At 49.5% G+C, this 18,224-nt stretch overlaps 1 protein-coding gene across 2 annotated transcripts in view; it reads right to left on the bottom strand.

Moving 5' to 3' along the window:
* Positions 1-14,262, bottom strand: part of luzp2 (leucine zipper protein 2) — a 98,670-nt gene extending 84,408 nt beyond the window's left edge. For both annotated transcript variants that reach the window (XM_078085781.1, XM_078085782.1), the window contains exon 1: positions 14,122-14,262. In XM_078085781.1, the coding sequence (XP_077941907.1) occupies positions 14,122-14,183 (62 nt within the window). In that variant the 5' untranslated portion in view covers positions 14,184-14,262. The remainder of the gene's footprint in view (positions 1-14,121) is intronic.
* Positions 14,263-18,224: the final 3,962 nt, after the last annotated feature.

The raw sequence follows: 18,224 nt of genomic DNA, 5'->3' as shown, positions 1-18,224 counted from the left end.
TTCCATACGCCATCCTCTCATTCCATACCTCATCCTCTCATTCCATACGCCATCCTCTCATTCCATACCTCATCCTCTCATTCCATACGCCACCCTCTCATTCCATACCTCATCCTCTCATTCCATACGCCATCCTCTCATTCCATACCTCATCCTCTCATTCCATACGCCACCCTCTCATTCCATACCTCATCCTCTCATTCCATACGCCACCCTCTCATTCCGTACCTCATCCTCTCATTCCATACGCCACCCTCTCATTACATATGCCATCTTCTCATTCCATACCTCATCCTCTCATTCCATACCTCATCCTCTCATTCCATACGCCATCCTCTCATTCCATACACCATCCTCTCATTACATATGCCATCTTCTCATTCCATAACTCATCCTCTCATTCCATACGCCATCCTCTCATTCCATACGCCATCCTCTCATTCCATACACCATCCTCTCATTACATATGCCATCTTCTCATTCCATAACTCATCCTCTCATTCCATACGCCATCCTCTCATTCCATACGCCATCTTCTTATTCCATACCTCATCTACTCATTCCATACGCCATCTTCTCATTCCATACCTCATCCTCTCATTCCATACGCCACCCTCTCATTCCATACCTCATCCTCTCATTCCATACGCCACCCTCTCATTCCGTACCTCATCCTCTCATTCCATACGCTATCCTCTCATTCCATACGCCATCTTCTTATTCCATACCTCATCTACTCATTCCATACGCCATCCTCTCATTCCATACCTCATCCTCTCATTCCATACGCCATCTTCTCATTCCATACCTCATCCTCTCATTCCATACGCCATCTTCTTATTCCATACCCTTATCCTCTCATTCCATACCTCATCCTCTCATTCCATACGCCATCCTCTCATTCCATACCTCATCCTCTCATTCTATACGCCACGGCCATCAGGTTTCACTTAAAGCGCCTTCAGTTGAGTTATTTAGTTGGTTATGTGTCTTTGATTTGATGTGTTCTACACAAATCCAAGAGAACCAGAGAATAAGGAAAATTCATTCCGGTCCTTCAGACCGCCCTGTGCTTTGCGGCAGATGAATCTTTGATAGACTTAAAACCACTCTCTCTCTCGTTTATTTCCATCTCCTTGTTTTCATGCTTCAGGTGCTCGTCTCTCTCCCTCAAAACGTCTCTCCGTCCTCTTTGAGTTACCGAATGTCGGCTCTGCACCATTGTTTGCAGTACTTTGTTTTAATCTCATTCATCAATTAAAAAGGCCTAATATATCCTGCTTCTGTTTAATTTCTGAAATTAAGAAATGAAGGAACGTTCTAACTTCAGATGTACCTACCAAGCATATTGGCGGAGGTATAATGATTAAGGACATTAATGATTAAGTCCCCAATTGGAGATTGAAAAGTGACAGGATGCATAAGGATTATAGAATTGAACCTTATACGAAAATAAAAAATCTATCCATTTATTTATCCACATTATTTTATATGTTGATTACTGCAATGATAAATTATGATAAATGATGGTAACAAAAAATGTTTTTAGTTTTCGTTCATGTATACCATTCAATAGTTTGAAATTGCAGGATGAATTTGTGAGAAATGTTTAAGGCAGTATTTCAGTCCGAGCCAGTAAGAAGCCAGTTGGCTTCTAAATTGTTGGTTTCGTCAATTCACTATTTAAGAGAACAATCCATGTCCTCTACTATCTTTGTTTTTGGTGAAGCCACACTTCTCTAGTGGACACTAACCACCTGCTGATGCTGCCGTGCATCCGTTCCATTTTAACGGAGATGTTTTGATAAGACAGCATGAAATTAACAGTGAGGGGACATCTTGAGGAGTTGTTTCAGTTGCAATACACAGATCCGCCAGTCGACCTTTGCACCGCCGTAGAGCTCCCCCCCATTAGCTGAAACCTGAAGGACAGGGAGTGATTAGGTCACTCTCTAACCGCAATTACTGCACTTCATGCTCAAGGTGTCGCTCCATCTGCCCTAACTGTTGGCCCAGGTGGTGTCGTGACTGGAATGCCACATAGGTATCCCTGCAGCGAGAATCCCACAGTTGGGATCCTGCAGTGCAAACAGAACCACCTTCACCTGTCAAAAAGAACTTGTGCGCGCTGTCGCGGCATATCGCCGTCGACGGCTGTGCGAGCTCCCACTTATTAACTAACACAGAGGATCTGATGTAACCGCCGGGTGTGCTGTGAAACCAGGCTTAGAGGCAATGCAATGTGCAGCGCGGCTTGCGGGTGTCGGCAATGGGTGGGGTGTCGCTGGTGTTACAAAGTGGAGGAACTCTGCCAGAGGTTCCGTTAAATTAGCCCCACGATACCCCCAGAAGCCCCTCGAGTGACTTACAACATGTCTGGATTATCTATTTCCACATCTGCATGCACATCATGTCTCTATTGCCCCTGGACGTGTGGTGTGGGCGTAAGTAGCGTATACGAGTGTAACTACTGTGAATTCTGAAAACTGCTTATTGTGAGATCAAATTCTTCCCAGTCTAATTAACTGGTTCCACTTTTGCTTTCCTTCAAAATCCAGCTTGTCAAAAGCCTTATGATGGGAATCTTCCTGAACTAAAGCTGCCCTCTTCCAAGTGCTCCTGTGTTTATCACTACTGGAGCCGTTGTTGCTGAGAGTTGAAGGCGAGCTCCTTTTTTTAAACACATAATCAGTGCGGAGGATCTTTCCGCCGACTCAGCGGCGATGCTGACGGCTTCTTTTGTTTTCTCTGAGCCCTCTGCTGAAGGACTCGCCTGTGGATCAACTGCATTACATTCCCACCACAGCCCCATAGTGGGGCTCCAAGCGCCAGTCAGCAAGTCATCCAGATCCTCATTTAAGGCCCCTGTTCCTCTCATTGCCTTCTTCCGCAAAGGGGATTGACCCACATGTGTCTTTGACTCTGACCACAACAACCTAGCCCCCAAAATGAAAGAAGAATCTGCCAGCGTCACCCAGGAAGACAGCATCGACGTTGCGGCTTTATCCTTTCTTTTAATATCTGGCAACCCCTTGGCACGAGGGTAATTGATCATTCCGGTCCCATTAAAATACCAAACACCTCTGCTGGGACCTCCACCGAGGCCGCGCACCGGGAGCGGCTCTGGGTCGGCCATCTAAAGCCCGGGGAGGAAGTGTCTCGCCGCTTTATCGGTGCGGCTACATTTTTCCCGCTCGCCATGACCTCGCCGCCGGCCCGCGGACGTGGACGTAGTTCTCTTTGTGGCCGGCTGACCCGCCCGTTGAGACACACGGCCGATTCAGTGAGTCCGACTCCGTTTCTTTCGTCTGCGTTTTCCGCGTCGGTCTACAACGTGCTCGTATTTGCCCTTTTCTTGGCGTTCCCTCGCCGAGCCGACCTGCACTCGGTGAGGCGCAGCAGGAACGCAACTAAACACAGGTCGACCTTTTCCACCGCCTTGTTTGTCCAGCGCGCATTTATGATCGCTCCTCAAATCCACAAAATACAGAGCAGCAGACGGGAACTTGCGTATGTGGAGGAGGTGTTCGTATTGGGAAGGCGGCTCAGACCCTCAAGAGCACGAGATCATTGCTAATCCGGTTAGGTTGGAAGTAATATTTTATTATTAGTCCCTTCCAGTTAAGTAATGGGATTGTGCTCGCTGTGTATTAGACTCAGCAGAACCTGTTGTCATGTCAGGTGGCGAAGGTGTTGGATTAATGTAAATTTCTATGAGACGTTACACGAGCTCCGAGAGGATGAGCGGTGGGAGATACGATACACCCAAAGAGACTGAAAACTACGGTTCTTCCGATGCCTGTGGACTTGGGGAAAACGGACTGCAATCATTCCTGAGAACTGAAAGTGTCTGTGGAGACAAAGCGGATTTACAGATGTGTCAAGTGTATTTATAATCTGTGGGCACCTTGGATCGTATCTGTGAGCGACACCTGAATGCGTCGAGGGGGCTGCAGGATTAAGCTGCACGTCAACACCTTCCGACTGTTCACGTCGTGACCATTTTTGCGCGACTAAAAGTTAAAGAAGCTGCTTTTTTTTTGCTTTTCACGAGACACGGTTGATTTTTTTTTCCAGAGCTTTCTTTCTTTCTATCCACAAGTAACGACGTGACGTTGTTTGGAAATGACATTCTAACGCACATTAACTCAGAGCCTTTGTAGTTCAAATGAACAAGGCAAACATTATTACTCCTTTCATCCCCGACCCACTTATGGTCTTACCTTTCACAATAAAAGCCCTAGTCGTATGCACCTGTGTACTGGACTGAAAACAAATTCACTCAGAGAAATTGGCTAAAAGCAAACTCAATAAAAAATGAAGGCATAGTTATCAGTATTTTGCAATTTTTGGTTTTGGTCACGCACGCTTAACGGCCTTAAAAAACCCATAATTATAATTATAATTTTTCTGAACCGCAAGATTTTTATTTACTCCAAAGTTCCATGTGCCAAACAACGCCAACGTGGTTGTACAATTTGGAACTCGCACAAAACAAGCATGCATAATTCACTCGCCGGAATGAAGACATTAAACCGTTTCTAGCAACAGATGGGAATTATTCATGATGCCTGCGGGGGGGCAGACACAATGAGCTTTGTAGTGCAGATTCACACCGACTACAGGTCGTGGTGTCCAAACCCACGTGACGTTGTGCTGAGTCGGATTTCTAGGGGAAAGACTTCCTGAACGTCGCACAACACTCGCCGAGTGAATTTGTATTGTTTGTTGAGACGTTTTTTCCAGAGATTCTCATCACACGCCGCGCGGGACTTGGACTCAGGAATCTTTCCTGTTGAATATCATCTTAAAACCTATTCTCTGGCCAATCTGAGCATTAAGAAAAAGTGACGATTATGAAGATTGAAGGGCAGATGTTCAGATCTAAATATTTAATGGTTTGAATGTGTGACTGGTCTTTACATATGGTGCATTTTTTATATCCAGAGCCACTGGTATTTAAACCTAAACTAGTCATGCAGACTGTACGACGCGGCGATGTGACAGCACAGCTTTGTGCTGTCACATCGCCGCATTAGAAGAGACGTTCATTTGTGAGCCTGATCTTAATATACAGATGAATGTGCCTTTTCGGTTATTATTTTCTTCAAGGTATAATTTCAATACTTGTGTGTTAACCAGGGAGGACTGTCGTGCAGATGACAACATTGGCACATTTCGATAGAAATGTCGATTTCTATCGAAATGTGCCAAATGTGCCAAATCCTGGAAGAATAATCTCAAACCCCTGCACACTGTTTCACGAAGCTGAATAAATCAGTGGTAATCCACACACCCGCCATCAAATGCTCATCTTGCTAAAACACGTCACGGTGGTTCTTTGGTGAGTGCGGCTCCGGACGCACAAGGCCGTTAAAAAACGAGAGCGCCGGGCGTCTCGGATTCAGGTTGAGATCAGGACCAAACGTCCCCAACAACCTCCACTTCCGTCCGTGTTTATTCAGTATTCCAATAGGGCTGCAGTGTAACCGTGCCCCTATTAGACAGATTATAAGATTAGAGACCCATTAGAACGGATCTCTCCTCCCGGCGGGTCGGGTCGGGACGGCGAGCGAGCCGAGGGAAGGCTCCGTCTGAACCCCGGCGACACCGATCCGCAACGTAGACGCACGCGCGCGCCATCACTTTTGTCATTGCGATGAAGCGTCAAGGAGCCTTTTAATGGTGCCCCCCCCCCCCCCCCCCCCCCACCCCCCATCGGCGCGAGCTGATCGTAGCTGCTCGTACAAGAGAGACACCTTGGTAGCCACGTAGTTTTTATATAAATATTCAAACCTTTTACATAACCCGCGGCTCTCTCCTTTGGTGTTTCGGGGTGTTGGAGTGTGTGTGTGTGTGGGGGGGGGGGTGAATTGACATTCGCTGGAGGGTGCCTCCCTCCTGTCATTTTGTCAACACCATCACTGTGTGGAGCTCGGCCAAGCGGGACGTCTGACAGACAGGCAAATGGGGAGCGGTGGACTCGAGCAACACAACACCCTCTGGCTGGCCTCTCTGTGGCCGCCGGCCGGGTTCAGTGCACACGCCTGCACACGCCTGCACACGCCTGCACACGCCTGCACACGCGGAGACGACGGAGGACCACATTCTGGGGACTCGGGCGTCCTCCTCTTTTCTTCTCTGCTAGTTTGCAGTTGAGATAAAAAAAAAAAAAGATTTCAGGGCGACGGATTGATCGGAGAGATGGAATCAGCAAGAGGTTGAGCCGCATGAACGCGTTTCCATCTGTTGCCAAATAGTAAACCTGACACTAAAAATTGATTGGCAAGCGACAATACCTCTTTGATTCAGATGCTCCGCTGGAAAAGACTCCTTTCAGGGGGCAGAATTACGACTCTTGTGTGTCATAGGATGGGTTTTTTTTTGCAAGGAGTCTGTTTGGAGAATTGACAAGCGGTTAAAAATGGCACACTGCTAATGAGAAGCCACGAATGCGGTTGAATAGAAATCCCAACAAGGCGGAAAATATAGTTCTAATTTAAACCTGCCCGTAGTTTCATGGAGGGCCACAAATCAGCGCGGTTCGCATTTCCCCTTTTTCCTTTCGCGGCGAATGAGTCTGTAAAGTGCCACCCGGCGCTGCGGTCCGCAGGTCATGAAACCCTCCCTCGAAACGGCAAAACAAAAGCAGCCACGGGGAGGACTGCCAACGCGTCGCTAAACGCCGCCTCCTCCTGACACGCGCACACTTATCAGTCGGGTGTCACGGCGAAACACTGGAGGAACACGGGGCGATAGGGGACTGGAATGGAACCGGCACTTGTCAGGACAGGATGGATCCTGACACCGGAATGTGCTCAGGAAATGATTAGATAGACGTTACGGAATCCGCTCGGGCGTCTTCGAGGAGGTGTGCTGGCGGCTGATAAAGGAGTCAGATTTATGTAGCCTTCACCCAAAGAAGGAGATATTATGTTTCTTGGAAAAGGGTACACGGGAGCCGGGGCCGTGATGTACAGTATAGTCAGCAGAGAGCAACAGACAAGGGGAGGATGGGGGGAGATGGGGGGGTCATAAAAAGGCAGGAAATGAAAAACGGCGCTAGTTCGGCAGGTCTTCGCGTCGTCTTCGGCAATCAATTTCAGCTCTTGAACATTAGTTTGCTTTGTTGTTCTTTGAGTATTGACAGCGCGTCGCCCCCCCCCCCCCCCCAAAGTGCGCCACATCCCACCGCTGCCTTGGCGGCTGCTGCGGCTGAGCTGTATATTTGAGGAAGGAGCTTAGTAACTCGTTTTGGCCAATTGCGCTTAAAGTCCACTGACGGCCGCGCAGTGAATTCTGGCCACTCAGACACTCGGCCCGGGGGGGGGGGCGGCGGCGCTCTCGGCGCTGACCGGGCCGCAGTAACTCAACCACGTGGCGCCTGCGGGAAGGCTCGCCCTCGACGACGTCATCCTCAGCTACGATAACCCGTCCTGGCGTCCGGGGGTGTTGCCACTAGCACCAATGTGGACCCCCAGCGGATCAGGAACCAAACCACAGCAGGGATCCGGTGCAGTGCGGAGAGCTCGCAAAACCGCCTGTTCGGCAATAATTTCCAGAGGGGGCGAGGGACACGGATCCCCCCCCCCCCAGAATGCCGCGGGAAAGCGAATCCCCGCCCCTCGCCGCACCCGTCTACCGCGTGGCTCCGTCGTTAGTGCACAGAAGACAGGAAGCATCCGTATCGGCCTTCAAATGGCTGGAAATGCGATGACGCTGCTAAATCACACCACAAACGCACACAAGGGAAACGTTTGCAAAGTTCATTGTTTACTTGAGGGGGAACTGGGGGGGGGGCGACACTTGTGGGACCCCTGGGCTGCCTCGACGGGGAGTTCTCTGCCTACTGAGCACAGACACACTGCGTGTAAACCTGCATTCAAATCTTATGGTTGTAATCATATTACACCATTTTTATATTGATTGATCCTTATTCTCATTGCATGCACATGTCAGGCTTTATTTACAGGGTTTCTTTTTTTTCCTTTTAGTGCGTGAAATTGTTCCGAAAGGTGAAATATATATTTATAAATAATATATTTGGTAATATACGAAGACAAACGCTGCGAATCAATAGGTGCATTGATTCAAAAGGAACAACCGCTGAGGACATCAAAGTATGGCGAGTAAACCTGCATTATGTATGATCCTCTTCTCCCGTTCAATCCAAATCCAATAATTTCAAATCCTCTGATCCTTCTAACGTTCCGCGAGCGACCGTCCCTGAGAACTGGGACGTTCCACAGTGAGCCAATTAAAACTGCAGCAAGGAACCAAATGGGCAAATGGGTGGATCGCTGGCGGTTAGAGAAGCAGTCGGTGACGGAGAGCTGAATCCCAACAAAACTGAAGGCTGAAAAAAGGTGTACATCAACCCCCCCCCCCCGACCCCCCATTCAAGCCCCCGAGCACCACAGTGACTGCTTCAGTGGAGCTGTTCAACGGGAAGCCATGTGATCTGTGGAGGGCAGCTCCCCGGTGGGAAGGTGTGACTGTGTCCATGTGGAACACGGTGTCGCTGGGGAGGACCGTGTCTCCGATAAATAAAGCAAAGAGAAAAATCACATGTTCACGTCCCTCAGTCGGAAACGCGGCGCATGGCTGACGTTCTGCTGAGGCTTTTGCAATCAGTGGATCGGCAAGGTTTGCTGCCATGATAAAGAAGATTCCTAAAGGAGGTTTATCTGTTCATCATTAATACGCAAGATTCTAATGTCAAAAGAGGGGCCAAACATACCTCTTTTTTATTCATTTTATTTGCAAAATATATTCCAGTACACATTATACAACATATTTGCAAAAATCTTCTTTTAAAAAACCTGGAAATAAAATGTTTCATTCAGTAATTTGACTGCAATCTTCGGTGTCGTCTGAATCATTTCATTTCGATGACATGAAAACGTTGCCTAAATGAGTCAGCACTGGAGAAAAACACCCTAATGGGATACGAAAATAGTGTCAAGTAGGAGCATTGTTCACGTGTCTGCTTTCTGTAGATAATTAGTACAATTAGTCATAATCATGCTGTTGTGAATTCGGTCCAGGGTGAAACCCAAAAGGCCTCGTTGACATGTACGTCAAATTGTCATAATAATTCTTTTGACCAAACGCTTGTTTCGTGAGGCCGCGGTGACCTTTGATGCGCAAACGCGTGACCTCGATCGTGAGCGGGCGTCGCTTTGGGCCTCGTGAAACACAAGGTCACGGTGACCAAATTCACGACAATTCAAAGGAATTCCTCAGAGGTTTTTCCCTGCGAAATTCCGTTTGGACGGTGACCCCAAAAATATGACGACTCATCGTATAACAAAAGGTGGACTATTCATAAGGTGCCAGCTTTAAGTCCTGGTCCTCCGACTGTCGGTGGAGACGTCTGGTTAAGCTTTAACTGCAAGGATTGATTGGTTGAACAAATCCAAAAACAACCTCATCCAAGCAGTTATCAGTTCATCGTCACTTCTCCAAGAAAAATCCAAAACATTTTACGGGATCCTCAAAAGGCCCGAGGAGCAAACCAGGTGGTTTTTCTTTCACTTTATAAACCAAGCGATTAATCAATCAATAATCACCTTATTTATCTGTGATGAAAATAATTCGTTGCAGCTCTAAAGGTAATCGGCCTGAGAGACAATCAATAACTTCACGTTTAAACTTTACATCAAACTGCACTGACACAGAAACAGGAGGAAAGTCAAACCCAAGTTGACCTGAATCTAAATGCCAGGATGGAAATCTGCACCAAAGAACGTTCGTAAAACGCCCCCGAACGTCCGTCCGCGCGAGCAGATGTCCGACGCGTCCTCCCTCCGCCTCGAAGGAAAAGCCGCAAGGCAAAGAACCCGCAGGGGCCTTCGTGGCTTCTGCCCGTTACGTTTAGACGTCTCTCGCTTCACTGTGAAACAAAGAGAAAAGCCTTCCAGCAGTGACTCACCGCTGACAGAACAGGAGCGTCATGTTTACAGCGACCGAGCAATTAAGTGGGCGCCAATTACTCACGGAGACGGCGACGACTCGCCGATATCAATACCGATGGGTGAAGAGACATTTTTGCATTAAAACTTTTGCTTGCGTGAAGGAAAAGGGGCTCGCGAGTAGAAAGCACTCGTTTGAATGAGAGCAGAAAGGGTCTCACGGGATAATCGCACAATTCTTTGTTTCATATTAACGATGAATCAGATAATGTGGTGTAAGTGGCGATAAGCCCACAGATCGTTATTAGCCCATTATTTCATTATTTCAGCTCTTTTGTTTTTAGGCTCGCTAGATGGCAAACTCAGCTCTCCGCCTTGTCCCCCCTCGGGGGGGCATCGAACAGCTGTTTTCAGGGCGACCGGCCTAGCAGCCAATTTGCAAGTGAACATTGAGCGAGCTAAAGCGCTAAATATGTCCTTAAATAACAGGAGACCGAAGCGCAGACTTCATAACGTATTCTGAGACGTCTGAGGCGTGATGACGCACCTCCGCCAGGTCACCCGGGACCTGCTCCCCCCCCCTTCCACACCGCGCAGGTATTCAGTCTGCCGTGCGGCCCAGTTACAAGACGAGTGACCGATGCAAACCGCCATCCGCCGCACGCGGGAAACTAAACGCTGCTGGAGCTTCCAACGTTCTTCGCAGACGCCGCCACTCGCTGATGCATTTAATTACTTCCCCCATCGGTAGGAGACACCCAAGGTCCTGTTCATTGCGGCCCACTTCGTCGCCGGCGTGCGCGCTCGGCGCCGGGTTGCCACGGTGTGACCATTATGCCGTGTCCTCCGAATTTCAAACAATCATCCAGACACATCCAGACGTCACCGGGCTGCAAAATGTAATTAGAGGAGGCCAAACACTGGTATTTATAGAGATGTCTCCGCTTTGCTGCAGATGTCACTCGACGTGGCGTGGAACGCGGTGCGGATGTGACATTTTCGTTTGTCATTTCAATGACACAGATCACTGCTGCTGCTGCTGCTGCTGCACATCAAAAGGTCACTCAGAGGTCGCCCTTGATTAAAGACACGCCCTTCCTCTTAAGGCGGCCCCCGTCACTCCGGGCCGGACACTTTAACGCCAAACGGCCGCTCTGCAAAATGCACTAATGTTTCCTCAAGGGTCAGAGGCGCTGCTACGGCGTCTCCGGGTGTAAACAAGAACCAGTTCATTTAGACAACGACGGAGGCCTCCGCTCGACAGCAAGCGGCCACGCAGCCCGAATTAAAGGGGGAGATTGAGGAGAGCTTCAGGACGCCGAGGGACGCCAGGCGGATTATCTGTATTTGGTCATTACCCCGCTGACCATTTGCACTCCATCAGCGAATAGATTGGCGTTGCCATTTTCTCCGTCCCTGGTCAATAGTTAGGTCTAATTCCTCATCAGTCCCCCCCCCCTCGACCTCTAGTCGATTCCCAGATTCCAAACGCCGGAGACGATGTAGCGCAAAGCCAAGTCGAATCCAGGCGGGGGAGCTCAAACTCGCAAAACACGTGACCTCCCACCCTGCTGTGGGGAATGAATGGGCGGCCGAGCGGCCTTTCAGCGGGCGCGGAGATGACACGACGGCGATGACACGACGGTGTCGCGTTTGGTGGGGCTGCCGAAGGTGTCGTGGGGCGATGAAAGGACGTCGTGGCAGAATGCAGAATAATTCTGTCTGCGTTGGTAATTGTTACATCTCACGGACAATCTTCCTTCTTCTCGTGTCCGACCCGTTAAGGAGAATTTAGATTCCTAATATGCTCGTATCTACAGGCAGATATTAAGATGTGCACGATGCAGGGCCCTCGATATTCCTTTTAATTGCCGTCCAAAATACTCATAAATACCTGATGTTGCGGAGATCCCACCAGATATCACAGCCAAGCTAAGGTAAGAGACATCAAAGCCCAAAAGTCGAGGAAACGTGTCATACGTGTTCCCAGGAAACCGCCCAAAGGGGGATGTTTGCTGTTTGATCTGCACGGAGTAAACAAGCCAAACGTAGAGCAGCAGCGTTACTGGAGGAGACCCGCCCACCCGCCCCCAACCCGACCCAGAGGGGGCCGGTCCTCCCCCCATGGGACCAGCTTCATGGCCCATTGGTTCCCCTTCGCCGATTAGGGTTAGTTGGTTACAGTCCGTCGTCGCACGGATCGGGTACAGGCGGCTTTCGGGTTTTCGGGAGGCGGTGAAGCTGAATTAAGGCCAAAGCAATCAGAAGTCGAGCGGCGACTCTTTTGGGGGAGTGGGGGGGGGTCACACAGTGGAGGTTGCGGTAAATGTAGGAAATGGATTCGCTCACGCGAACAACACCGATGTGGTGATAGTGGAGTGGAGCCGAGCGAGGCGGAGCGGCCGCGAGTCGTCTTCCCGCCCCGCGGGTGCACCCGGCGGCCATTACAGCCAGAGATGAGGGTGTCACAAATGATAAAAAAACCCGCGACCTCCAGGATAACAAACAGAGATGTGACAGCAGTTTGAGGAGCCCGTCGGCGGGAGGAGAGGATATTAGGGCGGCTGGAAAGTCGCCCGGCTTCGCTCGCGCTTTTTGATGACTGGAAAAATAAAATAAAAAGGGGAATATGTCTGAAATCATTTCAGTTTGAAATAAGATACCTTTCGAAAAAAGACGAGAATCTAGAATTCTGTGAACGCTTCTAATAGTCTGACAACAATAAAACCAGCTTCAAATGCATCACGGCCAACTGGTGTTTCCCCCCCTGGTCAAAGGACAACAGGCGGGAAAACGCCGTCGCTAATTACCGATTGGATATTAGAAGCAGACCCACCTCTGGATCATCGGTGGGGGGGGGCAGCAGTGGAACGACGATGGAGCGGACGAGCGATCAGCTAGTTTGACCTTTTGTCGAATTCAATCCTGGACGTGATGAAATTGCATTCAGCCGTCCTCGTAGGGGCCAAAGTCTTTTAATTAAAACGAGGGATCCACCCGCGCTTTGGGCACTGGACAGTAACGAGAACCGATCGGATATCAGGTGGTTAATCAATGAGGTCGGGCCCGACCCAGACGGCGCGTTCCTGTACAATGACAATGGCCGTTTGGCTGCAGGCACAAGAAGGACTTTTATGAATATAATATACTGTTTTTGTTTTTGTCTTTTCCTGTTTTGGGGGTCACAGAGGTTCTCAGTGGACCCCCGATGCCCCTCAACAAAACACAAACAGGAAGAAGCCCCACCCCCCCTCCAGAGGAAGCACTACATCTGTGATGACCTGCCAAATTACCTTCCCAATTAGCCCCCCCCCCCCCGAAAGACCCCCGACGAGGCCGTACTCCACCCGGCGCTTCCTCAGATGGAACAAACAAAGGCGCCGGAGCCTGCAGCTCCTCCACGTATCTGCTGTGTGTGGAGGGTGGAGGTGTGTTAAAGGGCGCTGCTGCCGCCGCCGCCGCCGCCGCCGCTTGGTCGCTAACCACCGACTGCTTAGGCGCCACGCGTCCCCGCGGCCCCTCGTTGTAGGACCCTCGCGTCTCCACGTCTCCACCGGCCGCTTACAAATCACTCACAGAGCAGCATGCGAGTGTTCAGAAGCATCGAGCATCAGAAATGCTTAGGGTGGTCTTTTGGGGGGGGGGTCCACTGAGGCAAGTTTTCTAAAGCAGCCCCCCCCCCACTGATTTTATCAATGGTTCAATTAATCATCATACTCCCCTTCTCCGAGCTCATCACACACACACACACACACACACACCTGCTCGTTTTCAAGACACTGCAACACAAGTATCCTTGTCCCCCCCCCCACACACACACACACACACAACTTGCCCCCCCGCAGAGCAGCGGGCAGGAAAAGTCCCCAAAAAGCAGCGTCACCACAATTCAGCAGGCATCGCATGTAAAAGGACAAGTGTCCCCCCGGCGCGCGCGCGCACAACTACCAGAGACAGCAGCCTGCGGGGGAGACAGAGAGGACACCGGAAGGTGCTGGAGGACTGGACGGTCCCCCCCCCCCCCCCCCCCCCCCCCCCCCCCCCCCCCCGGCATGCTGAACCAGGGCTCCGGCGCGTGCAGGACGGAACAGACCCTTCCGATTAGTGATCGGAGATTTCCAACAGCGCGCACCGACCCCCCCCCCACAAAGACCCCCCCCCCACAAAGACCCCCCCCCCCTCACCAACGACCCCCCGCGTCTCTCACCTGGTGTTGAGGCTCAAAGCTGGACAGAGAAGCAGTAAACAAACAGCGCGGATGAATTTCATAGCTGTCTCACACTCCCGTTCCGTCTCCCTTCTCAGACGCCTTTTGCTTCTCCCCCCGTCTCCGACTCTCTCCCTCCCTCCCTCCCTCTCTCTCTCTCCCCCTCCCTTTTATTTAGCGCACTCTCCTCCACGCGCAAGCGGCGAAGAAGAAAAAGCAGCAACGCGGGGATCTCTGTCTCTAGACAACACGGGGGGGGCACGCTGGCTGAAGGGGGGGGGGGGGGGGGGGGGGGATGATGTCAGCGGACGCGCACATATTAGTGAGATGCATTCTTGTCATTGTTTAGTAGCCGGTAGTCTGATGCAGCACCACACTCAGCCCAGTGTGTGTGTGTGTGTGTGTGTGGGGGGGGTCTTCAGGGTTTATCAGGTCATGTTCTGCAAGGTCACCATCGAGTGAAGGTACCCCACAGACAGATGGATGGAGATGTGTAATTCACACTGATAAAGAGCAGCAGACCTTCAGTCGATCAGATGTGGGAAATGTCTTGTTGTGTTTGGATGGAAATACTTAAGGAACCTTTTCATAAAGCGAAACACAAACTAATAAAGCAAGACGTGATTCTACAAAGAGGTCGGCTTAAACAATGCAGAATAAATAGAACTCGCAGGCCATTTCATTTAACAATATTTTAATGCCGTTGACATTTCAGAAATTAATTTGAGAACTGTCCATGGATAAAATATTTTAATAAGAAAAAAATAATAAGAAATAATTGCAAATGCCTTTTTTTTTAAACATATCAAGAACCCCCATCGTTTGATGCAGAAATACTTCACTCCAACATTATTATCACCCATATCTTATGTATTGCTAATATCACCCACAGTGGACGTGTGTCTAATACGTGGCTGATGCATCGGGTGCATTCATCTGCACACAAACCTTACAGCATGAAGGCGATGCAGGCGAAAAGACCCACTCCCGCTCTAAAAAGAATATTTTCTCCAGTGAGCCCAAGATGTTAATGAAATTCATAACATAAAATCAATTTGTTGATGGAAAGAGATGATGTGGATCTTTTCTCACATTATGGCATAATATGTTTGCAGGAGGGAGGGGGGGGGGGGGGGGGGGGGGTATTAATGTGAGACATGGGGAAACGTGCACGCCGTGACTCGACCTCCCCCCCCCACCCGAATCGCTCAGAAAATCAAGGTCCACCTCACGAAAGTAAGAACAGCTGGAGAACAAAGTGTGGAGGAATATTAAGCAGTCCGTGCAAAAAGGTGGAGGTCACTCAGCATAGGCCTGATAAATGATCCCATTACAGCTTTAATAGAGTATTGGACCCCGGCAGCGTCCCCGTTTCCGACACCCAAAACGTTCCCACCCTTTCATTGGGTCCAGTTAGGAGTTCACGCACGGGGGGAGGAGCCGCCCTGACCGCTCCTAATGAGTCCGCTGGACCGCCGCCGCCGCCGCCGACCTCCTCGATCCGTCTCAATCACGCGTGGTCACGCCAGCCGGACACGCTCGGAGTGCGGCCCCGGTGACCCGACCTGCTGGCCGCCTTATTCTAATGAAGAATAATTAAGAGAAGAAGAAGAAGAAAAATAAACGTGAGTTGCTGGTATAATGTGAGACGACGTCCGGATAAACGCCATAATGTCGCATCCATTGATTTACGTATTTCGTTTACGGATGCGTCACTCTGACCCTTGACCCCCTCCCATCGCTGGCTGTTGGGTTCCGGGTGGGATGGACCGGGTTCTTCTCGGCTTGCCACAGCTTGGCACTTTGCATTGTATGTTCTCAGTCTTGCCAGCAGAATGGATCCCACTGCTCTGTGCCAGTTGAACATCGGACGCACCTATGCCGTTATTTTCTTCAAAACCGCTACAGCTTCCCCACAAGTTACACAAAGAAAATGTAAAAAGCTGCTGTGTGGCTCCATAAGGCCAGAGATGTTAGCGTGTTTTTAACATCTCTGAGTGAACGTGCCCTCAGTGACGCCACTGATATCTTGCGCTGGCCATTTTCCCAAAAACTAAATTGGCCACGTAGTAAAAGTGTTGAAAGTTGAAATCTCAGCTCTTTATTTTATTCCCACCGTGGTCACTGAGGGAGACGTGATGAGAGTTGAAGATTAGGCGGCACGAGTGGGCTTCGGGTGAAATACGATCTGACAGAACTGCAGATAAATTGTCTGAAGAAGTGACGATGATTCACTGGCTTTTGGGGCCCTGGTTGAACCGCTAATTGCGCTACTTGTCATAATAAAGTTTAGCTGATGACAGGACGCGTAGAAGTTTGTATTTGCCGGCCCTTTAAGAGAAGTGTTAAAAGGAAAAGGCGACGCTTGCCCACCAGCTGTCCACCCCCAGTACGCACCCCCCCCCCCCCCCCCCCAGTATGCAGGCCGACGGGTCTTTGAAGTCGTACAACGTTCCTCTTTCCGCTTTAAACGCGTTATCTATCCATGAAGCTTTTTTTTAAACTGTAGATGCTCACATTTAAAGCACATTCAACAACGGGGCCCACAAACATGATCCAATATGCCCCACTGTGGCTCCACGGGGCAAACTGGGATAAGTGCCTTGCCAAAGAGCCCGAGATATTGGTTCTGGACGGATTGCACATCGTGACTCAACGTTCCCTCGTCCAGAAACTTCTTTTTTTAGCTCTTTGATGAGAAGCCCTGGTCTTTACCTTCAGGCCCCTGCAGCCCCTGCAGGCCACTCGTCTGCAGAAACATGCCCAAAGTGATACCGGCCCACAGTTGCCGGCGTAGATCCAGATATCCCGAGATAATGGCGTGCATTTTAATCTTGAGAGAATAAGTTAGCATGTGATGAGATCTCCGTAGTGGTTTATGTGTGTTTGCACTGGGACAGACAAGAAAAACGTTCCCTCGCATCAATTTCCGTTCTGAAAGTTTACACTCAGCGTGGTCACATGGATTCGAATAACTGGCTTAGTCGGACTGAAATCGAATGATCCGTTTCATGTAAACACCTTTGTCCGACTACGTGCGGCCCGACTACGATCCGACCAACACCCCTGGATAACTCCATCCGATCCAGTTGATAGTTGGACTATTGCGGCATGTGACGGTGAATCGGATGAGGAACTGGACTTTGCGTCTTTGCGCATGCTCGAGATTCCGACGACGTCTTCTCTCCGTTATCAAATCAGCCGATAGCGCCATTCGCATCCGCTGTGCTCCTATTAGCATCATGCACAGATAGTAGAGGGATGTAGCTTCACCTTGCTCTCCGCTCGCCATCTTTCTCCTAATGTTGTTGTTGTTGTTGGTAGTGGTGAAGCGGTCAAGTGGAAATGGCTGCATCACAACTAGTTGTAATGAAAACAGCGCCACCTATCGTATCGGATATGACGACATGCTTTCGGCCAATGACTCGATTTATTCACTGCCATGTGTATTGGGATAATAGCACCTCCCCCCGAAAGACAGCACAGTCCGACTAAGCAAAGATTAGAATTATACCATCATGTAAACACACTGAGTGGCCTTGGACATTTCATGTGCAGGAGAGAAGGAAACACAAAGAGAAGCAGCCTGGCAGCTCAAGCTGAAGCTCAGTCCTTGTGAAGGAGAACGGAACCTCTGCTTTCACAGAACGGTTTAGGCTGTTGATGAAGAAGAGCTGGGAACACATGTGCAACATCTGTTTAGATGTAGAGCAACAACCGGTGTTTGCAGCTTTCAAATGCACGCACGATAAACATCAAGAGGATCCAAATCCTCTTGATAAAACAAGAGGATGGTTAAAAGCAGGAAATGGACACACAGTGAGCAATGAATCAGGTATTTAACGCGTATACTGTTGAACGTCATGTTGGAGAATCTATTTAACATCTTCTTGATCACAGAGAAACTGAGATACAAAATAAATGGAGGAGAAAAATGTGCACATTTTTGGATTTCTAGACAATGTAGGATATTTTTTATGATATTTCAGCTAAAATAAGATCCCTGAAGAATAGATATAATTCAATGTCATTTTGAATATTTCCAGACAAATGCATGAAAACCTCCAAATATTGAGCACATTTAACACTTGCCTTCACAGTAG

This window comes from Gasterosteus aculeatus, chromosome 12 (genome assembly GCF_964276395.1).
Source record: "Gasterosteus aculeatus chromosome 12, fGasAcu3.hap1.1, whole genome shotgun sequence".
Lineage (NCBI taxonomy): Eukaryota > Metazoa > Chordata > Actinopteri > Perciformes > Gasterosteidae > Gasterosteus > Gasterosteus aculeatus.
This window is presented reverse-complemented; position numbering and strand designations above follow the sequence as displayed.